The following is a 26,859-nucleotide window of genomic DNA, read 5'->3' as shown; positions in this document are numbered from 1 at the left end:
AAAAAAAAAAAAAAAAAAAAAACCTCCAAAAATTTAGATGCTCCCTCTTTTTTAATCTACTCTGCAAAACAAAAAAACAAACACTCCTTGCAGTCTCGCTTAGCTATGAAGCCATGACTACACAGTCAAACTATAGACTGTCAGAAAGTTTTGTACACATCCAAAATACATATTCATATTGGGGAGGGGGATAAAAATCAACAGTGGTGAACCAAATGGATCTTTCAGGGATGGCTTAGAGTCACTGAACAGATGATATTTGTATTTTAAAAAGAATAAAATTATTCTACAAAAGCAGGATGAGACATCTGACAACCAAAATATCAGTGGCTGGCAGCAGTGATGATGAGACAGACTCAGATGCTTCAGCATTTTAAAATATGTGTCTCACTGCAACTGAAAGACTGCCTGCCAGTACATCTCCTCCAATCCCCTTCACCTTTTGTTTCCTTCTCATTTGGCTTTATTTTTTTGGTTTCTCCTTTTTGGGGGTCAAGCCCAAAGCCATAATTCCACTCAAACCTGGCTTGTTTGCACAAATTTCCCAATCTCTACCTATTAGCAACAGTTCAGTTCAAAGCTGTGGAGCAAAATAATTCCTAGTCTAAATGGAAAACTTGTCTAGTGGTTATAGGATTTGCTTCAATGTGGGAATTGCCTGCACCGTCTCTGAGGGGAGTCTGTTCCAGACATTTGACATTTGGACTGTAAAGAAGTATTTCCTTATGCCCAGTCTAAATTGTTTCTGGCCGTTAGACCTTGTTATCCCTTGGGGAGCTCTGGTTCTCCCAGATCCTGGTGCTCACCCTTTATATACTTATAAGTCCACCCTGATTCTTCTCTTCTCCAGGCTGAAGAGTCCCAAGTCGCTCAGCCTCTCCTTGTAAGGCTTGCTCTCTTGGCCTTTGATCATATGAGTGGCTCTTCTCTGGACTCTCTCAAGCTTATTCACATCCCTCCTGAAGTGGGGGGCCCAAAACTAGATGCAGTACTCCAGCTGTGGCCTCACTAAGGCCAAGTAAAGTGGTAAGGCCAAGTAAAGTGGGAGGCTGACATCCCTGGTTTTGCTTGAGATGTATTAGTGGATGCATGCCAGAGTTTGGTTTGCTTTGCTGGCCACAGCATCACACTGGTGGCTTATGTTCATCTTGTGGTCAATCAAAACCCCAAGACTATATGTTTTGTTTTTTTCTCATTTCAATCTGGCAACCCTCCCCCCCTAAAAGGAGTACTTCTTGGGGCAAGGGAAGGGACTTCCAGTGGCAAAGATCAAGGGTTAGGGGCAGGACTTCCAGCCCTAAAATGGCAACCAGGGGGCAGGGCACCTGTCAAGAAGTGGGGCTACCCTTGTGGCCATTAACAGCTCACCAAAATGCATTAAGTGGCTCTCCAGCCAAAATAATTGCCCACCCCTGCTCAAGATTTTGGTCACTGCCCTGAAGCACTCGGGAGGGAGTAGGTGAATAAGGCATTGCTTATGAAAGTCTCATGATCAATACATGTTGTCACCATAAAATAGACATACCCTAGGAACTCAAGGTAAGCAATCTGTGCTCCTTGGGTGATCTTGTAGTATATATGTCAGCTATGAAACTAATGACTGCTCAGAGTAGACCACAGTGAAACCTTTCTTAAAATCAGTGTTATTGCATCACTGATGAACACACATAGCCTTTGGGCATCTGTTATCTTTTCTATATCCTTTCAATATCTTTTGCCCAGTTGGCCTGCTACTTCTGCTTTGGACCAGTGACCTCCAGTACTGAGTTCTTTTCCAACATACTACTTTTTTGTTTCCCAAAACTGGCAAGCAGTGTATCAAATAAAAGAAAACATATTTACTGTTTGGTGTTCAAGCAATTCAATGCTTTTGAAAGAATTCTCAGTGTTTTCATCTGCAAGTTTACCTGATGGATATGCATACACTAACTGCAGGTGTTATATGCATATCTTCTTTCTGGGATAGGCCTATATTTATCTTGTCATCACAACAATAGTTTTTATTTTTATAGTCTAGCCATCTACTACCTGAATGCAGTGGCTGAAGCATATCAACATGCCAATGCAGAACTGAAGAAGAAAATGCAAATGGTAAGCCTCTGATTTACCCAGCCAAAACATTTTTGATATTCTGCACACACACATTTTGATATACAAGTTGTTAATCTAATTGCTTTTCCCTTTAAACCACAGAATGGAACTATGATAGGAGTAATGCATTTTCTGTATAGATCATACGATGTGGAAAATCATCCTTTTTGGTGTTCAGTTACTAAGTGCCACATGGGTAACACTTAATAATAATATTAATAGATATTAAAATGACACTGAAATTTCCCAAGAACCGTACGTCACACCTTAAAACTAAAGTCTGTCTCCAAATATATTCATTACCACTAATGCTGGTACAATGAATACCAAAAGGGAAATGAGATTTCCAGAGATGAACAAGTGCTTCTAAATTAACTTATGTTTTATAACATTATGAAAAGGCCGTGTTAATAACAGGAGGAATACAATAGTTCAACCATAACAGCATTGCTTACCTATAGTTCCCAAACTACCCTAATGAAAATGGTTAGTATCATTATCTTCACTCATTAGGGAGAGAAGAACCTAGTGGGTCAGAAGGTACAATACCATTCCAGATGATGGGAACCAGGAGGATTTCTTGGCACTGACAGTCTGAGAATGCACAGAAGGACCTGAGGGAAATGCCTTTCTTCTGAACTGACTCTGCCATTCACTGAAATAATGCTATGACTTGGAATCCAAGTCTGACAAAGAACATAGTTCCTGGGTACACTGTTAAATACATGTACCTGCACATCACCTTCAGCCAAAGAAATCTGTAATAAGAAATATAAGGGTGGGTGCAGAAGGACATATCTTTGACAGACTTAAAAGCAATTGTTATAAACTGTCCCTTTTTGTTTTTAGGGCTCTAACTTGCCAGGCCCAATATTTTTTCTTAAATGAAACCCAAAAAATTCATGGATCTAAGGCTGACCAATCAATCTCCAGGGTAGGTGATTAGAATAAGCTTCTTCCAGAGGTGGTGCAATCACCTACCCTGGAAATCTTCAAGAGGAGACTAGACAGTTACGTTGCTGGGGTCATCTGGCCTCCAGTTATCTTTCCTGCTTGATGCAGGGGGCTGGACCCGATGATCTTCCGAGGTCCCTTCCGGCCTTACAATTTATGAATTCCACAAAAATACCTTTCAGGAATCCTATAATAGCAAGTAGCTATTTGGCAAAATACATTCAATTGCAACATAAATCTAACGATTTTAATTGGTGCAGCAACGTGAAGAGGAGAAAAATAAGAGGAACAACAAAGCTACCACTAACTTGGCAACACAAGATTTAGAGGACTTTCTCACGCCAAGTGCAAAGAGTGGGAGTCAGTCCCAACCAACAGCAGGTAAAAACTATTGTACACTTCGGGGCAGAAGGGGGACTAACTGAGAGATGATTACAGGAATAAAGAAATTAGGCCACATACTGACCTCAGAGACACCACAGCAAGGGAATTTTATGACCATACCTCAGGGTACATTTTATGAGACTATGCGTCCTGACACAAGTTAAATTTAAGATGATATTGGGTATTAATTGCACCATAAATAGGAACCCAGTCACATGTTAAAGCCATTTTGTGGCATGGTGATATAACATGAAATGTTGTTGTGGCTCATTTGTATTGCACTTCAAGTTGAACATACAGCATGCTGGGAATGACCCATAACAGATCCTGACACTCAGCTGAGCAGAGAGATCTACCTTGAGCAGCCCCAGGGTCCATGACAGCCATGCCCTACGCAATGGTGGAATCAGGGTTGGGGCAGTGTCATGTCCTGGACCCACTGTCTCCAACCAATCCTCAGAGACAGATGCTAGGGTTTGCGGGGAGGGGTGGGCACCATGAGCTGAGATTTATAAGCATTGGCTTATTGTGTATTAAAATGGCAGCTGCTACTGGAAATACATGAAGAAAAAGCATTTACTTTAACCATAATAACAAAAGTAATCTTTACACCTGTCTTCAATCTTTTATTTTTTCTTTGCTGATGCAAGATACCAAATCAGACTCTACTAATAAAAACAGCCCAGGAGCTAAAGAAGGAAGTAAGGCAAAAAACAGCAATGCAACTTGCCCTGGAAGAGGAGCAACCATGGCACCACCCCCTCATGTGACAATAACACAACCACCTAGACAAAGTATAAAAGCATCTTCCCCTGGCCGGGCAAGCTTTGGGACTTCTCCGCAGGGACTGCGCCCTGGAACAAGGAAGGGGCAGCCATGCAATTAACATCTAAAATAGGTTAGGGGATAATTTTATCATTTTTCATTAAAAAACACATTGGGTGAGCAATTATAGATTAATAAATTATTGTACATTTATCATTAAGCTTAAAATAACAGCCTTATTTAACAATCAAGAGCACATTGGACTTGTGAACATACAATGGTTACATTAGCTCAGTTGTTCATTTGCCAACTGAGGTAGAGGAGACAGTTTGGCTGAATGCAGACCAATCACTACTTGTCAAATGACAATCATTACAGCTACTGATAAGATTCATGTACAATATAGGACCAATAATGGCTGCTGTTTATCTCCTGGAGTTTGAAGAGTTTGTAAAACTAGGATGAGTTTGAACTCAACCCTTTCCCCTAGCCTTTAACACTATACTATTTCCCCTGGCAGAGAGAGCCAGTTTTCCAACTGAAATCCTTATGTCTTTCTCACTGTAGGAAAGCCTGTGCTTGGGAAAGAAGAATCTTGCTGAAGCTAGGTTGGCTCAAATGAAAGTCCTGTCTAGCATTGCTTATTCATCATTATTTCTCTGTTTATTCCCAACCTCTCTTCACTTCAGCTGCACCTTTTACTCCTTTTGGTTTTCCCTCTCCCAACTCTTCACTATGCCAACACCCCATTCCCTCCTATTTGTAGTTCTGTTGCTGCTCTTTATACAGGCTTTTTTTAGCAGTTAGTGGCAGCAATTCAGCAGTAAGCAATAAGCATGCATGATCATTCCTTTCTTGGAAGAAAGTATGTTTAGACTAGTTCAAGGAGACAGAGACTGGAAGTATCTTGGTCTGTCTCAAAGAGTCTGATTAATTATTTTGCCTCATCAGAAATACAAGTGGGTACTTTGGAGTTAGGTATACCCTGATTTACCACGGCTAAGACTTGCATAAGTGTGGTGGCTGATGTGATACAGGACCTTTCTAGAGAATAATACTTTTACATACCTGCCATAAGTTGCCAGTATGCTTACAAAATCCCTGCTGAGCCTGCGAGTCGAACAAAGAGCTCTGAGAAGATGTTCTTCTCTGTGTGTTGTTGTTTGCTTAACTTTTCTATGAAATAAACTGATGCTTTAGACTGAAACCAGAATTCAAAGTAGACACTTCCAGATGTTTTGCTTGACTTAGATGGGGCATGCTTTCCCTTCAGCTCTCCATCCTACTTCAACCTACCATCATTTGAAAGGGATAGAGCTGGTGGCAGGATGATTTTACTGTAGGCATGCACTTAATTTATTTGATAGATTCCAGACTTTTTGACCTTCAGTACATGAAAGCCTTCTCCATTTTCCCAGGTTCTCTCTGGAATGACTTCAGAAGAGTAGAGAGGAGCAGTTAGAGATGTTAGTCTAAAGTTAGGCAGAAGGCAAGGCAAGGTGGTTTGTGTTAAGTATGGTCTCAGAATGGTCTTATCCCACTACCTGGAATAGCTTTTATAATCCCTATATATATATATCCATCAATTATTAATTGTTTTCTTTATCCCTTTTGATCTCTTCAACCCACTTATACCTCTCAGCAAGGTGCCTTCTTACTTCCTCCTTTATCTATGCTACATGTTTTAATGACTTTATTCCTTTCCATTTAGTAACTCTGGTCATTGCAAGTCCATTCATACCATCTGATGAAGTAGGCTGCAACCTACAGAAGCTCATGCCTCTTTCAGTGAGTTACCCTATGAGAATACTACTCTGCCTTCTGTTTTAGACTATAAGAGCATTGGATGTGAAGTAGGTTAGGAGAAGGATTAATTGTTTTATTGATTTGGCTCTATTTATTGTATGTGTGTGCTTTACAAAGAACATAAAAGTAGCTAGAATGCTAGAGGTGCTTCAAATAAATCAAAATGATACAATCAAAGGAGAATGAATTTGGATTATTTCCTCCAAAACCTTGGTTCATCCGTTCCTTTTCAAACATAGAACACTGAAGCCATTATTTTGATACTCAGATAATTACTTTGACACTCACTCTTCAGCAAGGGGAGTGAATATCATAATGGTTGACAGATCATAGCCTCCAAAGAACACACCATCTTTCCCCAAGATTAGGGGCCTGCTTGCAGAAAGTCATCTTGCCAATTTGCACAGTGTTCCTTTTAAATAAGCCTCTTTAAAATGCACTATTATGGAAGCAACTTACTTGCCCCATTGCCACATTAGCTCCAACTTCTGAAGAGATCTTATGCTTCTTCTAGTCCAAGAAGTACACGCAGAAACCCAACTATATAAGTGGAGTAGATGCAACCAAGAAAAAGCTTTTCAATTGCCCAAAGAGTAAAAAGGCAGCTCTAACAGGCATGCAGAAAAGAAGTGACTCAATTACAAATATCAAAATACACCTGAAACAAACACCCTAGCATACAACAAATAAAAATTTAGTTTCTGAAAAATGGACAGGCAGCATTTGTTACAAATTTCAGGGTGTATTGCACGAAGAAGTTTTCAGCCCAGTTATCAGTGATAATTCAGTTATCAGTGGTAATTCAAACTAGGACTTTGCATACATTGATGTTAACCTAACATTTAGTCCATTTGGAGTAAACCCTGTTCTTTGGGTTAAAAACAACCTGCCAGGAGTCATGCTTATTAGAAAAAGTGAAAGCTGTGGGAAGGGGGTGTTTTTTGGGAGTATGAGATGGGATGGGAAAGTATCATGTTTGTTTCCTTAGAAACAGCAAGGATGTTGTTTTCATCACAGCTGTACCTCTCAGAAACTGGAGCACCACTAAGCATTGTAAAAAATGCACGGGTATGGATTGCCATCTTGAAATCTAGCCCCAAAAAATAATGCTATGGGTTTCAACAGGGCGTTTCCAGTTACTGCAAATTCCACTAAAGCTTGAGTTGCCACCAAGGGTGTAGGACAGGGAAGAGTCACCCGAAGGTTACAGTTAGGGACCTGCCAAATTCATGATTTTGCAGTTTTCACAGAAACTGCAAATTTGGTCATTCCCCTGTGGAAAAAAACTCTAGTCCCCATGATAAAGTGCGGGGACCACAAAAAGCAGGGAAGTGGGGGGTAGAGCAGGGTAGGAAGCTGCAAACAGAGGCAGGAAGCCCTGGCATCCTGAAGCACAGGAGTGGGGGGGGATTTTCACAGTAGAGCACAGCAGGCTCCATTAGATCTGCCTTTTTATGTGGCGGGTCACCCCATGCCTCTGATTGCCCAAGGGGCCCTGGAAGTCCCGCTGCTCCCTGGACATTGATAGTTGGTTGCCTGTCAATCTCCAGGGAGGGGCAAGAGGGCCTCCCTGTGCCTCTGATTGGCCAAGGGGCCCCAGAAGTTCTTCCCTGCTGAGAGGTTGACCGGGGGCCATCTTCTAATCTCCAGGAACAGATGGTACTTCCTGGGCCCCTCAGCCAGTGGCGGGGGGGAGGCGCAGACTTGCCACAGTCCGTGGTCCACTGTGAAAATGGCATCTGATGCTGTGCTGGGACCACAAAATACAGAGGCAGCCTCCATGAATTAGGTAGGTCCCTAGTTATAGTTAAGGAGAGAAACAGTAATTAGATGCATTGTTAAAATATCTACATCTTACTTCAACCCAGTGTGCTTTACAAACGGCATGCAGGAAATATTTTCTGCTATTAAAATGAAGATATTGCTTGGGTTTAACACGAGATTTTGCATTCAAAGAACATAAGTTTAGGATATGCATTCAATACTGTACAATATTTTAAAATTTCTTAAAAGTGGCTAGAACAAAAGTCATCAGGAACTATAGATAAACCGCAGTGGTCACATACACAATATCCTGTTGCAGTGTGTATTTCAATGGCTCTTTTGTGGATTTAGAAAGCTAGTTGTTCTAAGATGTTCTGGGGCCAGGTTTTATAGAACTGACGGCCTTCCAAGTCATCCTGTCCTCTCCCTTCCCCTTGCAAGTAACCACTTGTCCAGTAGGATCCCCAAGAATGCCTACTCTTGTGTCTTTCACATAGTGCTGATACAACCAGCAGGGTAGGAGGGTGAGGAATGGAAGTCTATTAGGTCACTGGTAAAGAGCAGAGGAAACAAGGGTACTAGCCAGTGCCTTGCTAGAGCAGTGCCAGAAAATTAAATTAGGTTCTAGTATGCCCAAATGAGAACACACAATCCCATGGGACAGAGAAAGAGGAAAAAACTCAGTGATCCTTGGCAGCCTGACCTGGGGCAAAACCTCCTGCCTGGCCTCAAATCTGTTAGTTGGTTTCTGAGCTTAAAACACGCCAGATATGGTGGTATCAGATATGACTCGGGTTCCTAAGGCACCAGCATGCTCCAGCCTATTTACTATGAACAGTAGCTTGGAGAAAGTCAAGAGCTGCAATTCACCTTTTCTGAAGGATCAGGATTCTTAGTTACATTATCCTCTTCCCATACACTCCCATCCAATGACTGGAGGATGAATATATTGGGAAAGAAGAGGAGTGCATGAGATTTTTATTTCAGCCCTGGTAGCCCTGAGAGATTGAGAGAGAATCAGATGAAATTTAACTAAGCAGTCTAACATCTAAGTACTACCTGAATCAGGCTCTGACCTGTTTAATAATGCTGAGCAGTAGCTAAGCACTTCATCATTTTCAAAGTACCTGGCTAGCAATAACTAATTAATCTTAGAAGGTTTGTTCATCACTAATTACAATGCATTAGGTTTAGCCATTGATCAACACCCTTATTTGCCCAGAGTCTTTCAGATAAACTGGTATATTAGCTGTGCAATGACTTCTGCCAGCACAAAGTGTCCCTTCTTTCACCAAGGACTAAATTGGGCATCTCTAAACACATAACATCCAAAGGACTTTAAAAAAGAAGCTTGAGTTATATTATTGAATAATGTAATCATTTTGTGTTCTAACTGAAGTTTAAAGTCTGCTTGCCATTTCCTCTGATCAACTTAAAGGTGAACTTCAAAAACTAATTAGACTGTTTGGCAGAGTCAGGATTAGGCTTTACTTTTTATATTCTTAAGGATGGCAATAAGTGCTTGCCTGAGAGTTTGGAATTGATTTTCTTTTTCCTTCCTCCCATGGCATTTGGTGAAAGATTAAATCAATCTCAAGACTCCTCAGAGGCTCACATGAACTGTGGAAAGAAAGCTCAGTGGTGTGTGACCACACACCTCCCAATGAATTTCTCTCTGCATAGTGAAACTTTAAAAATTTCATACATTGGCTTTTACCAGCAGTTTAGTAGGCTGCATTTTAAAAAGACTTAAAAATTACAAATGATGATAATGCCTTTGTCTTTGTTCCCTGCCTTCAGAGTTCATTTAATTAGTCGACTGCAATTGGTGAAAACTAACAAATCTGTCTTTTGGGTAGCAGTTACCTTAGAGACAAGGGGGTGTCTTGTTTAATGATGGTTATTACTTTCATATTAAAGAAGAAGGAAAACCGTGTGAAAGTAATAGGGATAAAGCAGATTGGAAAAGGACACCAGCCCATATATTTTACGAAAATATAAAAACCATTCAGATACTATGCTAATTCAAATGCTTACAATATCCTTTACTGAATGCTGAACCGAGTGCATTCTGTTTTAACCATGAATATGGAACACTGAGCACCAAATATATGGTTTTTGCTTAGAATGCAGAGAAGCTGGAAAGACTAATATATACACAACCATAACCAAACTATATTCAGTTTGTGGTTGGTGCTTTAATGCAAAAGCACTTTAACTGCTTTGCAGCAAAGTGCAAAACAAAGGGGTTCACGTATGGAAATAAGCGGCTTGTTGAGAGTACATCCTGAGCTGGACCTCTGCTGGCAGCTGTAATGGCAAGCCAGGTTGAAGAGATCAACTGCAAGTTATATCCTGTTATATAACAATGAATTATATATACAGACACTATTAAGAAAACACTAACTCAGGAACATCATCCTCAGAGGGTTGCTTTTCAACATTATTAGTGAAAGAGTAACTTCACTGGCTATGGGAAGAGCTTTAGTTAAACCAGCTAGACACAGGACAGAGAAAATTAGCATTCCTTGTAGTAGTGATAATGGTGGGAGTATTTCCATACAGCCCATGAAATAACCATGAGATAGGAATTCCACTGTTAACAAGCTAGACTTCACCCAAGGCAGTGATTACAGGTGAAAGCCATGAAGGGCCATATTAGGTGTCAACTTTTAAAACCTCCATTTTTTCCAAACATGTTTTAGAGTCAGGGTGTGCCAATGTACACAGGATTCATGCAGGATCTTTCAAATTATTGTGCTGACAGTAAATGGGGAAAAATATTCCCCTTCCCCCATGTCAGATCAGAGGAGCCCAGACTGGGAGCAATACAACCCCCAACCTACACCCCTTTGATTTGATAACATGTTGGAAGAGAGCAGGGATGCAGTTCTCTTATTTTCTTTTCTGTTTTTTCTTCCATTTTCTCCTACTATTTTTGCAATTACACTTTCCCATTGCCACTTTCCTTACCCTATCCCCACTTCTTTATTCCTTCCTTCATGTTTCCCCTTGCAGCCTTCCTACCAGCTTATTACTTATTATCTTCATGCTTATGCACTGTCTGATCTAAACTTATGTTCTGTGAAAACAGAATATCTTTTGTGTTAAACACAAGCAATATCTTAATTTTAGTTGCAGAAAATATTTCCTGCATGCAATTTGTAGAGCACGTTGGGATGAAGAAAGCTATAGTTTAACACTATTCTTAAGGAGGATGCTAATGGCTTCAGTTTCCTGTGTCAAGAACCTGGAAGGACTCAAGTCAATCCTCTACAAACATTCTGCATGAAATTTAATAACTGTTCAATATTAGCATCTTGCCAGCGGTGACGCATAGAGGGTTCACAGGGGTGCACGCGTACCACCTGAGAGTGCTGGTGCACCCCCTGACCAGCTGCACTTGCCACTTAAGGCAATGGGCAGTGGGGGCAGATGGGAGTGCCAGTGCCCCCCCTGTAAGCGCTGGCCAGGGAGTGGGAGTGCCATGGTGCTCCCAGAAATGGCTGCAGTCGCTTCGGGAAGCAGCCACAGTGATCGGCCACCTCACAATTGGCTGTGGGGGATGCCCCACCCCCTCCTGAGTCAGTGGGATCAGCCACGAGGGGACTCCCTCCCAGTCACTGACTGGTTGCTGGGGGTGGGGGGGAACGTACCCCATGATTAAGGTGGTGCCAGTTGCCCATGTGTCCTGCACAGAGATGGACAGCTTCCCTTCTGAGACATACCACAAGGCAGAATAGGTAGAACCTAGTAACTGCAACTTGCTGCATGAATGGATTTGAGTATTCCTTTTTCTGGCACATGGGAGGAAATAGTCAATTCATAAGTTTCTCAATTCAAGAGGTTTCACAGAAATTGGTCCCTTCTGGCTTTGTCAGGTGATCTCATCTCACCTCCTGTAGGTCATAATGTTTCACCCAACTACTCAATATTAAGCCCAAAGAATTTATTTAGACTAAATAGTTCAGTCTTCAGAGAACTAAATTGTGTACCACAGGGGAGAGATACTGGTTATCAGTGGCTGAGGACTCTGTAATATCAAGGGAATGGCTCGATGAGACACAGTCAGATGGTTTCAGCAGCTGAACTATACCCCATACACAGAAAGGGGTAAAACTGAAAAGATCTCCACCTATCTGACCTGGGAAAAACTGCTTTTGACCCCCCCAAAATAATGATCACTATGATGCTAAGCAGACAAACCATACTTATTAGCCTGGTACTTGAAAGGATTTTCTCTACCACCACAACACATGTGCCCTTTCATTCAGTGAACCATTCTCCAACTGTCTCTCTCTAGTTGACAAGTAAAGAAACATCAGGATATACAGGTGTAAGCAATAGGGGCACACTGATAGAGATTTTGGGGTCCAATGCCAAGAGCTGATATTTAAGGAGGCATATTAGCCAATACTGATCCGATATCCGATACAGCTGCTTCCAGGTGGTAAGTCCGGTGTGGTAAAAGGGGTGTGGGGGGGCAAATCAATGCCCCCTGCAGTGAGGGAGGGGGTAGGGGCAGGCGTTGCCCAGGGGGACGTGGGATGGAGCTGCAGCTCATGGGTTGGGGGTGGCTCCTGCCGCTGCTTGTACCCCAGGAGGGTGGGGGGCATGTGCCCCTGGATCTGTGTGGCATGGGGTGGGCTGCAGCTAAGGGATGGAGCCAGAGCTGGGGCTACATGGGGCTTTTCTTCCCGGGGGCTGGGCTCGGAGCAGGCTCCGGCAGTCCTGGAAGGAGGCTACAGCCACCCCAAATTTCACCACAGCTCTTTTCCCAGCCTCGCACCATCGCCCGGTTCAGCCCCGGCTTTTCCTGGCACTTGGGTGGATGTGGCAGCGTGGGGCTGGGAGCGGCGCTGCGGTGAAATTTGGGGTGGCTACAGCCTCCTCCCTGTGCCACTGGAACTTGCTCTGAGCCCAGCCTCTAGTGAGAAAAGCCCTGAGCAGCACTGGCTCCAGCTCCCCCTGCAACTGCTGCCTGCCCCGTGCTGTGCAGATCTGGGGGCACACACCCTCCCACCTCCGCCCTCCCAGGGTGCAAGCAGCAGCAGGAGCCACCCCCACCCCATGAGCTGTGGCTCCGTCCCACACCTCCCCAACCTGGCTGAGCAGCGCCAGACCCTGCCCCTGCCCCCTCTCTCACGGTGGGGGGGCATTGATCTGCACCCCCATGTTCCTTCTCTCCCCCTTCCCCTTCTGACTTACCAGCTGGAGGCAGCTTTCCAGGCTGCCAGCTCTGCTCTGTGCTGCACTGCGGCTGCGGACAGCAGGGGCATTTATCAGCCAAATTATCAGCCCCGTAGGGCTGATATCCAATCTAGAAAATGTTCTTCATATTGGTACCGATCCAATATCGGACCGATGTATCCGTGCACCTCTAGTAAGCAAGGCCCAAACCATTGTCTATTATGTCAGGAAGGATCACATATGCACTTGGGAAGACATCGATGAGACTGAGAAAAATCTTTCAAGACTGTTCCCAGAAGCAATGCAGCACATATGGCCTATTCTGTGTGAATCCAATTAACCATTTTCTGTTCTTCACTTTGGGTTTGATTCAGTCTTTCTTCTAACTCCAGTTGGCTTTGGATCAGAGCCTAGTTCCTGATGCCCATGTCACTTCTCTCCCCAGACCTGAGAAAGGGCACTTTGACAGGCTTTTGAGCACAAACATCTCTCAGCTACGCATGGGTCCAATCAAAGATATCAACACCCCCTGACCCCCAAAATGATGACTTGACTGCTTTGTCAGCAGCAGGATAACAAGGCTCTGTTCTAGACCAAACAGACTTTTAGCTGGCTGCCTTCTAGCATATGTGAGCTCTCATTTTAAAAAGCAACATACTGCTTTTCTATGGAACAGGAATATAAGACAGTTAAAACACAGTAACTTCTGCTTCTGTCAAAAATTGCCCTGTCAAACTGGCATATTCTCCCTCCAGTGCAAAAGGATTAGCAAGAGGCTAGGAATTAAATGTATTTGAAATACAGGCAGAATACAGGATGCCATGAGCCAGGGAGACTCCAGTGTTATGGGCATGTTGTCTGATGAATCACAAAATCAGGTGGAGCTCTGTGCTTTGCTGCCATTGATGGTCAGACTCAGCCTTTTCAAATTTGCCTGCACAGAATCCCTAGACTGCATCCTGTCAGAGCAACCATGTTCCCTCCAGTGACTGGCATGAGATAGAGTACACAATGTGATGGCTTAGAGAAGTGATAACATCCCTTGCTTTGATTCAAGCTGCATCCCTCTGGCAGAGCATCCCTTAATGCTGTCTGGGCTGAAAACTTTAGGGAATTCTCTTGCTAACTTGCCCAAGTTTTCATCCTTTGTCTCCTATATGCTGTAATAGCTTGTCCTTTGATAGGTGTTACACTGGCTTCATCTATTGACCAGGATTTATCTACTGACTGTATTTGTCTGCATTCTAAGGCATGTCTTGTTTCTTAATCAAAAGGCAGCTAGACAATTAAAAGGACTTCTAGCGTCTCCTCCCAAAATGTTGTCCAAATATTTGAGGTTAAATTGCAGTTGAATGTAAAATTATGCATGTCAACAAAGCTCTATGTCTTATAACTGAAGTGCTGCATTTCCAAGAATTTCAGCCAGTTCTTACCCTTCACCCCCTCCTTTATGACTGCAGTCAAGGGATCAAGGCTGATTGTTTTCTCGAAGACTTTCACACTATGAAAAGTGATGTCACACAACGCATTATACTTAGCTAAGCTACTGCATATTGATATTCTTCATGGCACTATTTTAACAAATAGGCTGTATCCACTCTCACAAGTGAAGTGGTGTAAGAAGCACAATACAAATGCTCAAAACAACAATGAAAACAAAAATGATTGCTTTCAGTTCATGGATGAAACTGCTTCTTTTGAGAATTGTTTATATCAGCTGAATAATGACAGCATCCAAGTAGGGAAACAGTAGGGGCAAAAATCATTCTTATCTTTTAAATCAGTCAAATCTCCCCCAATCCCTTTTTAGACTGAAGCATGTTAATTTTATGTACACATGCATCTACATCTCTATTTCTAAATAGGTAAAAAAAAAAAAAAAGCATAAAAAGGACAGATGCACTTTGCATTAAATTAAACACAGCTGAATACAACTGGAAAGATTGCAGAATTAAAACAGTTACTCTCTATTTAGTCTTTTTTTGTGTTCTGCATCTTACTTCCCTGATTTCAGGTGAAACTGAAAAAACTTCATTTCCAAGTATTTTTGCCTTTGTACTTGGAGGGTGTCTGTAGATGTGTGGGGAGGCTGTTCTGATGCACTGTAATTACCATGTGTTGGAGCAGACTCGATTAATCAAGTTGGCTGGAGCATGCTAATTAGCATCATGGAATGTGCTTTAGTTAAAGCACCCCTGCTGCACATGAGACACTTCAGGCACTTTAATTAGAGCAGCTCTTGGAGATACTCTAATTAAAGAGCCCCCACCATCCTACCCCAGGAATGCATGTAAGAACACGCAGAGTCTTCTGGCATATTTTCCCATTTTATATGGGGCAGGCACGTATATAATGTTTCTGGGAATGTAGTGCCATTCAACTCCACAAACTAACACAGAAGGGAATTATAGATCTCATTTTGACTAGACTGGAAACTAGCCCTTAGTCAAACAGCCAAAAAAAGGTCAGACATATCGAAATTACAGGGGCCTAACAGACTTGCCAAAATCTTACAGTAATTTTCAGAACAGGTCTCCAATGGTATGAGAATGGGTGGACTTGTCCCCGCCTCCCAACCAGACAGACAGTCTTATGCCAATCTAATTGCCCTGCTAAAGGTGCATTTTTCCCCAAGGCTGTCTGTTACCCTGCAGAGATTTCATTTTTTTAAACAAGGCCAAAAGGCCAACAAAGGCATAGCAGATTACCTGGCTGAGCACCGTCGCCTTGCAGAACTTTGTGAGTTTGGTGATCTCCTGGATGGCCTGCTTCATGACTGTCTTATCTGTTGGGTTCAAGAGGAAGCAATCCAATGTCATCTGCTCTCTGAACCAAATTTTACCTTGGCTACTGCACAAGAAAAAGCCTTGGTAGCTGAAGCAGCATCCCATAATGTGAGAGAAATTCACCAGGCATTCTCCAGCAATGTCCACTTACTCAAAGAAGATCAAGAATTGGATCATCACTCGCAAATTCAGTGGATTATACCCTCACCAACAGTACTGCATAAACCAATTAATCCACAGACATGTTTGAGTTGTGACAGCCAACGTAGACGAAGGGAGTGCAGGTTTAGGAATGCAGAGTGTCATGCCTACAAGAAGAAGGGCCACATAGAGAGGGTTTGCCACTCAAAGGCCAGTTCTGGGAGGCCAAAAGACTGTGGCAAATGTATTTGCTCCCAAACCACTCACAGATTAGAGTCCTCCCCAGAATGTGAGGTACTAAACTATATTTGATTCAAAATGTTGGTGTTGTTGAAACTCAAGGTTCTGAGATGATAGCAAATGTAGTACTAAATGGAAAGCAGTGCAAAATGGAAGTGGACTTCAGGAGTATCCCTCATAAGTGAAAACACATTCTTCCAGTTGTTTCAGCACCGTCTCCCCAAGTTATAGAAATCTGAGTGTTGCCTGCGTGACTATAATGGACAGATTGTGGAAACTTTGGGTAACTGCAGTGTAGATGTCCAGTATGGATCTGTTCGTGGGTGACTGGTGCCACCTTAGTCGGGGGGGGGACATTTGCCCCCTAGCGACCAGTCAGTGACTGGGGTGGGAGTCCCCCCCATGGCCAATCTCTCTGACCGGGGGGGGGGTCCCCTGTGGCAAAATTTACCAACTGCTGAGCAGCCGCACCACTCCCGAAAGTGGCCACGGTGCTCCTTGAAGTAGCTATGGCACTTCCAGAAGTGGCTGAGGCTTACATCCCTACATCCGGTGATCCCACTCCCTGGCCACCGCTTGCGAGGGGCACCAGTGTTCCCGCCTGCCCCCCCCATCCGTCGCCTAAGAGGGGAGCATGGCCAGTCAGGGAGTGCACTGGTGCTCTCAGGAGATGCTTGTGCAATGTGCCCTGTGCATTGCCACTGGATCTGTTAGACAGTGTCTACCCCTCATTGTCACTATTGGTTCCCGCAAAAGTCTTCTGGGGAGAAATTGGTTCTCACCATTGGGAATCAGTATTCAAGGCATGCAGCCTCTGCACAGAAAGTCTGGAAAGGCTTGCAAGGGAGTTTCCCCAGGTATTTGCCGAGGAATTAGGAACTTACTCTGGTCTACCTGTGACATTTCAAATGGATGCTGTGATAGCCCCTGTCTTTATGAAGGCTCAGAACGTACCTTTTGCACTGCGGCTGAAAATTGATGGAGAATTAGATCAGCTTATTGCACAAGGGCTTCTCAAGCCAATTGTACATACAAGCTGGGCCACACCAACTGTTCCTGTTTTAAAACCTAATGGCAGTGTTTGCATCTGGGGAATTACAAGTGCACTATTAATAAAGCACTTAAGTAGGACCCGCACCCAGTGCCTACCATTGACCAATTACTGTCTGTTCTTGCGGGAGGGAAGGTTTTTGCCAAACTTGGCCTCACTCAAGCCTATCAGCAATTGATAGTGGATGACAAGTCTGCTGAGGCCCAAAGAATAATTACGCACCGGGGAGCGTTCCGTGTCAAGCACCTCCAGTTTGGAATTTCTGTGGCACCAGGAATTTTCCAGCAGTTCATGGAGAAAATGCTAGCAGGAATTCCCAGGGTTGTTCCATACTTTGATGATGTGTTGATCATGGGGCTGTCTAGAGAGAGACTCACTGAGAGACTCAGAGAAGTTTTACAGAGATTTGATAAAGCAGGTATCAGAGTCAAAAGAGAGAAATGTCAACTAGGAGAGTGTCAGGTTGTTGACATCAGACTCTGTCATTGTTCACTATGATGATCAGAAGCCACTGTCCATTACTTGTGATGCCTCGCTATTTAGTGTTGGCACTATCCTCAGTCACACACTGCCTAATGGCATGGAGGCACCTGTTACTTTTTACTCAAGAACAGTGACTTTAGCCAAGAGGAACTACACACAGTTTAATAAAGAAGCACTGGCATTCATTTCAGGAGTTAAAAAATGTCACAATTACATTTATGGCCACAAATTCAAAATTCGAATGGACCACAAACCCCTTCTTGGAATTTTTACTATGGACAAACCAACTCCTCCTATTTTGTCTCCCCACATGCAACGCTGGAGCATCATGCTAAATGCATATGACTATACACTCGTGTACAAACCTGGGAAAATGATTGCAAATGCTGATGCAGTGAGCTGCCTACCACTACAAATACCTGCTTGTTCTACTCCTCTGCCAGCAGAAGTCCTCATGCTGGAATCCATGCCAGAAGCCCCTCTTCAGGCTGATCAGATAGCAAGGATGACTGCAAAAGACCCTATCCTTGCCCGTGTCCTTGACTGGGTATGGAGGGGCTGGCCTGCAGACAAATTGGCTGAGGAATTCAAGCCATTTTCATCATGTCAGCATGAGCTCTCTGCCCACAAGGATTGTCTCTTGTGGGGAAATTGTGTCGTAATTCCAGAAGCGGGATGCCAAATCATACTGACAACACTGCACACAACAACTTGTTTGGGGGTTTTTTTTGGATAATAGCCCTATTCTGCAGTCTTTATTGATTTGGATAAATAATCCTATTGACTTCAGTAGCTTTGTTGCTTTGCATAAGTATTACTTAACTGCCCCAGCTGTGGAGCTCCTATGTACCCTGTTTGTGGGATGTGGCTGCTGCTGTTGCATAAGGAAATGAGTGTGTCAGCAGAGAGCAGAGGTCATCCTTCATCTTGAAAAGGAGGCTGCTGAACTAGAGACACAGGTTAGGGAGAAGTGTAAGTCATAGCAAGCAACGGTCAATATATAAAGTTCAAATAAAGGGCAAACGTAATTCTTAAATATAGGCTTCTTTTTGCCTTAATAATGTCATTACATTGGTGACCACTTGCTCAAAAAATAGACTCACTTATATCAGCTTTTCCTTTGTAAGTTCTCTTCATGTGAGTAAGGACTTCTCTTTCTTGCCCAGTCTTTGTAAAGATTACAGCAGAAATCCATTTTTTTTTTAAAAACTTCCATATTTTATCAGACAATTTAAATTAGTTGACTTTGGTAAACCACCCTTCCTTGTAGAGAGAGAAGCATACAGTATTGGAGGCTTTTCATATTTTAATACAACTTGATTTTCTACCAAAGGAAAATTTTGCTTTTTCATGCAAAATATTCCCTTCTTAATTCAGAAGAGCTTAAAGTCAAATAAATGAATAACAAAATGAATGTGTAAGTAATCCTGGAAAGGTTTTGTGGATTTTCCTTAATAGTGATTTTTTTTTTAATAAACAATAAGAATTATTTATTTTTGCAAGATGGATTCCATTTTGCCTCTGAGTTTCTGCCTTTTTCAGTTTTTTTCTTGTTCCATGTTAATTGCTGCCCCCTCTACTGGATGAATGGCAGACATGCTTGAGTGTTGTTAAATTCTATTGCCTCTCCCACAAAAGTGGATATTCCTATAAGAAATTCTATTTTGAGTAGGGTGGTAGAGGTTTATGATTTCTTTTCTTTTCTAAGCAGAGGATTATTTAATTCTACATTCCAAATTTTGAGGGTTAATAGTCAGAAACTATGGTTTCTGTTTGCTATGCTAGATTCTATTTGCAGGGCAGTTCTTTATGCATTGCTAGATACTTTAAATATATAAATATATACAGTGATAGAAAAAGGGGTTTTTTGGAAATACAAAATATGAATGCCAATGGAATTATATGAAATGAAACAAATGGAATGGCATGTAAGCAAATTAAACAGAATGGAAACAAATAAAAAGGCAAACTTCTATTTAAGAAGGTTGACTATCTACAGCTGTGATTTTGAAAAGAAAACAGATAATATCAATATATTCCTGATACGTTTTACAAGATTTCTCAGCTAAGAATGTGAGCTAATATATGAGCCAAATTTTTCTTCTTCTAAGTAGACCTACTAAGTGGGCAAACTTCTAATATAATTGGAGTCCAGCAGTGCAGACCTTGTTATCAGATCTCTCTAGAGTCACTGGCAAATGTCAGAGTAATAAACTACATTATCTATTGATGAATGACATCTCTATAGATAATTCAAACTAAATGGTCTATTATTCATTTTCTTTGCAACCAGAAGTCCTTGACATACTGTAGTGAAATTATTTTTTTTTCATGTGACTTCCTTTAGTAGCTTTTAGTTGAGTATTAAGGGCAAAACAGTCTTGGACTGAATCATTTGCTTTTTCAAAGGAATGGCAGAAGTTATTGCTATTTTTGAGGTGCATCTGTTTTCCCAGCATTGCTGAAGGATATAGATATTCATAAATTACACTGGAAGTTAAAAAATGTTCTTCCATCCTGTGATGATAGCCAGCTGCTTATATTATAAGTTCAGGAAAAGGACTGCATGTTTCTATATGTAGGAATAGTGCTTAGCTTTAGGGCTGTGCAAAGCTTCGGTCCCTGATTTAATTCGGTGGAGATTTGGCCCAATTCAGTGGCCAAATCTCCGAATCTAAATCAAATCAGGAGACCCCTTAATCTCTCTGAATTGAATTGGAACCCTCTGAATCGATTTGGAGAGATTTGGAAAGATTCAGCAATTTGGATGTAGACACAGCTTTAAATATTTTATTTACATACCTCAAGGTACCAGGTGGCTCATGACTGCTGTGATGGAGGGGCTGATGGAGCATCTGGTCCACTTCCAGGTCCACCAGGGAGTGCACTGGGGGGCCCCCCAGCTTGGTAACTGGTGCCTCCTGGATCTGGGGGGGCATCAGTGGTCCCCTCATGGCCGATCACCAAGCTGGGAGCAGGAGGGGGGGGCCCATGCACTCCCCAATGGACCCGGAAGTGGACCAGAAGTACTTCCAGTCCACTTCTGGGTTCATTGCTGAGCATGCGGGTTCCCCCCCGCACTCCTGTGGGACACTCCATCCACTCCAGCATTGCAGTATTCACGAGCCATGCCTGCTACCTTGAGGTATGTAGAAAAAATATTTAAATCTGTGTCTTATGACCAAATCACTGATTCTCTGAATCAGCATTGAATCTTCAGATTCGGATTCAGCTGAAACGAATTGGGGACTGATCCAAATCAACAAATCAAATCACTGTCCCCTATTAGGGCTGAATCCGAATCTGAATCGAATATGGCCCGTTTCACACACCTCTACTTAGCATATTATGGGTGTCTTCGAAGGCAAATAGCATATATATTAATATATGCTTGAAAGCATCAAAGCTTCACTCAGCCCACATCATATTTACTCTAGTGAATATCTCACATCTGGAATCAATGCAAAGGGCCAGTCAAGACTAGTTTCTCACATGTTGTTGTTGTTTAGTATTATAGCTGTGCTTAGAAGTTCGAATCAAGACTGGGGACCGATTACATTTATGTATCACTTAGCACATTGTAAAATGCAGTCCCTTCCCTGATTGAGCATGCTCTCTTAATCAAATAAAGGTTTTTTAAACTGTGCTAAGCAGAAATTTTAGGGTTCATGGTAAAATTCTAGAAGGTATGCAAAAGGAAGGAACTGAAAACCAGAATGCAAAGAGAAAATATACATGGAGAAAATATTAGAAATAAGAATAATATGCTCAGCGTTGTTGAGGAGGATACAGAGTGATTGTAGTGAAATAAGATACTACTTTTTACTATCCATGATAAAGCACTACAGGGGTACACAGTAATATAGAACTCTTAAGGTGGGAGCAAAAGAAGGTGATTAGGAACTGTCCTTGGTGAATCCATTCTGACAAGTCATACCTTCTATGATGAGCTGACTGTGGACATGGGAAGAGCAGTGAATATGGTATACCATGATTTTAACAAGGGTTTTGATGTGGTCTCCACAACATTCTCACAGGCGACCTAAGGAAGTACAGGCTGGATGAATGGACTGTAAGGTGGATAGAAAACTGGCTGGAGCATTGGGCTTAGAGGGTAGTAATCAATGGCTCAGTGTCTAGTTGGCAGCCAATGGAGTGACCAGGGGTCAGTCCTGGGGCTGGTTTTGTTCAATGTCTTCATCAACGACCTGGAAGATGGCACAGAGTGCACCCTCAGCAAATTTGCCAATGACACCAAGCTGGGGGGAATAGTAGATATGCTGGAGAGTAGAGCTAGGATTCAGAGTGACCTAGACAAAATGGATGACTGAGCCAAAAGAAATCTTATGAGGTTCAACAAGGACAAGTGCAAAGTCCTGCGCTTGGGATGGAACAGTCCTGTGCACCAGTACAGGCTGGGGGCTGACTGATTGGGAAGCAGCTAGATAAAGCTTTGGCTGGGCTGATCTAGTTGGGGATGGCCTGCTCTGAGCAAGGAGTTGAACTAAATGACCTCCTGAGGTCTCTTCCAACCCTAATTTTCAATGATTCTATAATTCTATGCTATGCGACCCAAGAAAGTTTGAGTACCAGTGAAATAGATGGCAGTTGAAAGGGCAAGCAAAGGTATTTAGAGATGAACCCATTTGATTCCATAACGTACTTTACGGTTTTACATTGCTGGTTATCAGTGAAGTCTGAGCATTGTGCACAATAGACTTATAAGGCATGGTTCCTAATAGATTTCTTTCATTCCTCATGTCTTCTCAGGTTGTAGGCAATTCTGCATGGAGTAGACTCCAAAGTAAGTATCTGTGAGACAACAGAAATGCCAACTTTAATTTTTTTTATTTACCTTTTGATCATGTTTAAAACATATGAGCAAAGGAGTGAGGGCCATTAGTTGATTTTCCTTTCTGTTATAATATTTGTAATTATGTTGCTCCTTTTTGGGGGATAAATGTAACCCATTGCCAATACAGTAAAAAGTGCAGTGTCATCTATTTTGTCTGTTTAAATTATCAGATGTACTTGTCCAGGTGGCAATTCTCAAAATTAAATCCATATCAATAACATATCATTGTCATGACATAGTAAAAATGTTTAGCCAGAATATTAAGCAGTCAGAATCCAGAGGTGTCGGAGATAAATGTATTCTAGCAAGTATCTGCCTTGGATAGAAAACATATTTGGTGTAACCCTTTGGGTCTATTTTGACTCAAGTATAGGTGGTATTGTATAAAGATGCCTTAATTTTTTATATATAGGAAGGCAATTCTAAATAGGGTGGAGTGAGTAAAGCACCAACCATGGGCGGTATTTTCTCTCTCTGATTTATTCCCCCTCATGTACTCTCTGGCACTTGACATCATCTCTTTCTAGGTTGCAGAAATTGCTAGTTATGCCTCTGCATAAAGGAATGTTTACTATAAGCCTTTCTATTGGTCTGTGTAGCAGGACACCGGGGTGCCTGCTACTAGCACTGGTAATAGGGCTTGGCTGCCAATCAGCAGGGCAGCACAGCTGAAGGGTGCTTAGGCAACAGATTGGGTCAGCTGACCGCCAGGGGGCAGGGCCTGGCTTTATAAACAGAGAAGGCTGAAGCCAGGGTCAGTTCCCCTCTGGCAGCTGGAGAAGCAACAGCTCAGTTATAGACCAGACCAGACCAGACCAGACCAGACCAGACCAGCATGATTGCTTGACCGCCTGAGTGTCTTCAGAATGGCCTGGGAGAGAGAGGCCTCTGACAGGGAGGCCTGAAGGAGAGCCAGGGTAGTGTGGAGTCTTATAGCCGGTAGGCTGAGTTTGCGTTACAGCCGATTGGCTTATGGTTCTGTTTAGTTATGGTTAAACCGGAGGACCAGGTGAAGCTATAAGGGGAAGGAGGAAGCCTCAAAGGAGCGCCCCAGCAGTGTGCGTGGGGGGGTTCCTCATGCCCTGAGAGGGCACAGCAAGCGGGTGCCAAGGAGGGCCCAGCAGTTGGTGCGCTGTAGGGTGGCGCTGTGTTATGGGGTGTCCGGACCCCAGCCCAGTGGGGCGACATTCGGTAGAGCTAGTGGGGTGTCCCGACCCCAGCCCAGTGGGGCAACATCGGGTAGAGCTAGTGGGGGTCCCGACCCCAGCCCAGTGGGGCGATGTCGGGCAAAGCTAGTGGGGTATCCTGACCCCAGCCCAGGGGAGCAGTATCGGGGGTAGAGCCCAAGCAGGGCATACGACCCAGAAGATGGGTCAGGGGGCCAGGCACGGCTACAGGCCACCAGAGCCCCAACCGCGGGAAGCGCGGGCGATGAAACCCCAGTGGGGTAACCAACCGTGGGAAGCGCGGGCGACAAAACCCTGGTGTGGGTGAGAGCACGTGAGTGCTGGGAGACAGGCCCAGTGGGGTGCTGCCTCTACATGAGAAGCCCCAGAAGGAGGGTGAGCTACATATGCAGAAGCCCCAATGAAGGCGAGTGCGCAGGTAAGAGCCCGGTGAGGACGGACGCGCAGCTAAGAGCCTGAAGAGGGCGAGCTACATAGGGGAGTCCCAGAGAGGGGGCAAACCTATCGCGGGACCCCAAAGAGAGGGCAAGCTATTGACAGGACCCGGCGAGGGCGTGTACGTATATTGAGAGGCCCTGGAGGGAGTGAGCGTAAGAGCGAGACGACCCGGGAGGGGTCGCTAAGATGCACAGAGAGACAAGAATGTCCGGTACAACTGCGAGGCTTGGGGCGTGCTGCAGGGGAGGTAGGAGGCACGCATAGCCCATAAGGCTGGGAGTGCACCGAGTCACGCTATACCAAAGAGGGGTCAGGTTGAACTGCACTGTGTCTGAGAGGATGAAAGGCAGCCTCCCATATAAATGCATATAAGAGCAAGACGTGGCGGGCGAGAGAGAGGGTGCTGGATCACCTACTTGGCACGGTAGGGGGCGTTAGAGAGATCATGGCTGCTCCTGGGTCCGCGCCTATATTAAGCAGTCTATATTAAGCATCTTTTCTCAGGACCTCATGAATCAGGTGGACAATACATTTTCCTCATGTCTGGAGGGGAGAAAGGCTATATAGAGTTGAAAGCACACTGGTTTTGGTGAGGGTATTTTATACAGCAGTGGCTGAAGGTCCAGATAGAAACCCATGGTGAAACTTCATGAATTATGACTACTGCCCACTTCCTTTAAAAAAAAAAAAAAAAAAGAAAGAAAAAAAGAAAAAAAAGTTCTTCTGAATTGCTTTGCTTTTGAGTACTTCCTGCTGAGAGAAAGAGAAACATTTTTAAAATCAAATGTTGTCATTTTCCAAACAGCTGGCTGAGTAGGTAGGCAATTATATATATAGTAATTAAGAAAGTATGACCTCCAATTTCTCCAGCCACATTGGAAAAATACAAATTGTATTTTTAAATGTAAATCTTGCATTTTTTAAAAAGAAAAACAGACTAATAAACTAGCATGTCAAAGGCAGTAAACATTTAATTAAAAGCACAATAACTTCTTTAGTTGCTCTCTGACTCTTCAAGATAAGGAAGGCTTCACATAATAGAATAAAATTTAATTGGGCTTTTTGTAACGAGCATTATTAATAGCTTTTTTAGTTCTGCTGTAGCAAAGGAAATTAAAACAGTTCTATAGTCTAATGATCCTGTAACAAGAAAAGATTGTAACGTGGTACAGGGATTTTTGAGTAATTAATTACAGGGATTTTTGAGGGAGAATGTTTTTATGTTCAGGTGGGCAGATCCACAGATGTGTTGCCTGTTGCAAAGTTAATTGTATTTATTCATCATGGATGAAATCCTGACTATACTGACTTCAGTGACAGTTTTCCCTTTAATTTCAGTGGGACTAGGACAACTCCATGGATCTAAAGGTTTTGTTTATGGAAATCCTTTAATCTGTTAATTCAACATGCAGCTGTTGAGTTAATTACGAGAACTAACAAATGGTAAGCTTAGACTGTGATCACATACTAATGATACCTCATTTTAAAAACAAAGGTAAGCTTACTGTTTGCATGTGCATGCCAGCTGAACCTATGCTTCTCTCATCTATCCATTCCTATAACAGTGTAAGTTAAATTAAACTTTGATGAAATGAGTATTCTGTTTTCATCAGTCCTAACCTGAAATTGTTACTGTTGTATTTCAGTTTATGCAGAAGATGATAGACAGGATTATTTTTTTTTAAAAAAGATGGTAAACAAGCATTGGCAGAGGCATAGCAGCATAGCTCCACACCTGGAGTGGCTGTACAGCTTACAGGGCAGCACTGGCTCCATCCATGCCAATTGTAGCAGTGGCTGTTTTTATACACTTCCACAAAGATGACATCTAGTGCCACCGCCCCAGTCACCCACCATTCCCCTATTTATGCTACTGAGCATTGCGGGTCAACAAGGTCAGGCTACGAATCCATTTAATCCAACATCCTATCTCCAAAAGTATCCAACACCACATACTTCTGAGGAGTGAGGAGATGTTTCTTTCCAACCCAATCTGCTAATATTATAATTATTCCCCTTAAAATGTATGTGTTTTGCCCTTGTTAATATAAATGTGGATATTGTTATGTTGTTTTGTATCTTGCTGAACTGTTAGCTTCAACAATATGTAGCCCATAATCTCAAAAGCTAGGTACCATACAGCGGTGCTCTTCAGGGATGCTAAGGTAGCTCTGAATAAGAGCGCTGGCGGATGTTACATTTATTGCCCAAGTATGTCAATCTTGTGATACACTATAACATGCCACACATTCAGCCAATTCATGGTGTGAGACCATAGCAAACCAGCCACAAAGATGCTCCATGTACTAATATATGGTGTGTCTAGAGACAGACTTTTTTTTGTATACTTTTGTGTAGCTTCTCAGGCTAGGCACTGCAGTAATGTTGCCATGCTGCTATACTGATTCTGGTAGCTGAGTTAGCTCACTTACAGCTAGCTCAGTGTTTCTCTGCATAGCACTGCATTGTGATATGTAGATATACTAAATGTAGCATTGGTATTCCATGCAGCCCATCTGAAAGACACTAACTCTAACTGCTAAATAGATGCTGCCAAATCCTCCAAGTGTCTGATAAAGCTGCCAATCTACCAGTGCTAGGATGAGCTGATCGTCTTGCTGATATTGGTGGAATAAGTAGCTTTCAAGGAAAAACAGTCTTCAAGGTGGACAGCAAAGAAGGGGTTGTGTCCTTATTTGTGATTCAGAGAGAATATCTTGTAAA

The 26,859-nt window shown here is 42.9% G+C and overlaps 1 protein-coding gene, 1 long non-coding RNA gene and 1 pseudogene across 2 annotated transcripts in view; 2 read left to right on the top strand and 1 right to left on the bottom strand.

Annotated features, from left to right (window-relative positions):
* The window catches only part of LOC109291795 (transmembrane channel-like protein 2), a 71,634-nt gene extending 65,267 nt beyond the window's left edge, over window positions 1-6,367 (top strand). The window contains exons 18-20 of the mRNA XM_019508913.1: window positions 2,013-2,091; window positions 3,306-3,426; window positions 4,080-6,367. Coding sequence (XP_019364458.1) covers window positions 2,013-2,091; window positions 3,306-3,426; window positions 4,080-4,315 — 436 coding nt within the window. The 3' untranslated portion in view covers window positions 4,316-6,367. The remainder of the gene's footprint in view (window positions 1-2,012; window positions 2,092-3,305; window positions 3,427-4,079) is intronic.
* Window positions 4,705-6,781, bottom strand: LOC109291796. Its single transcript, XR_002095955.1, has 2 exons — window positions 6,460-6,781; window positions 4,705-5,628 (listed from the first exon to the last, which is right to left on the bottom strand). It is a non-coding gene; the product is annotated as an uncharacterized LOC109291796 (long non-coding RNA).
* Window positions 6,782-15,503: 8,722 nt separating this feature from the next.
* Window positions 15,504-18,644, top strand: LOC109291640 (annotated as a pseudogene).
* The last annotated feature ends 8,215 nt before the right edge of the window (window positions 18,645-26,859 follow it).

The sequence above is a fragment of the Gavialis gangeticus genome, unplaced genomic scaffold (assembly GCF_001723915.1).
Source record: "Gavialis gangeticus isolate Ggan-Ray unplaced genomic scaffold, GavGan_comp1, whole genome shotgun sequence".
Classification (NCBI taxonomy): Eukaryota; Metazoa; Chordata; order Crocodylia; family Gavialidae; genus Gavialis; species Gavialis gangeticus.
This window is presented reverse-complemented; position numbering and strand designations above follow the sequence as displayed.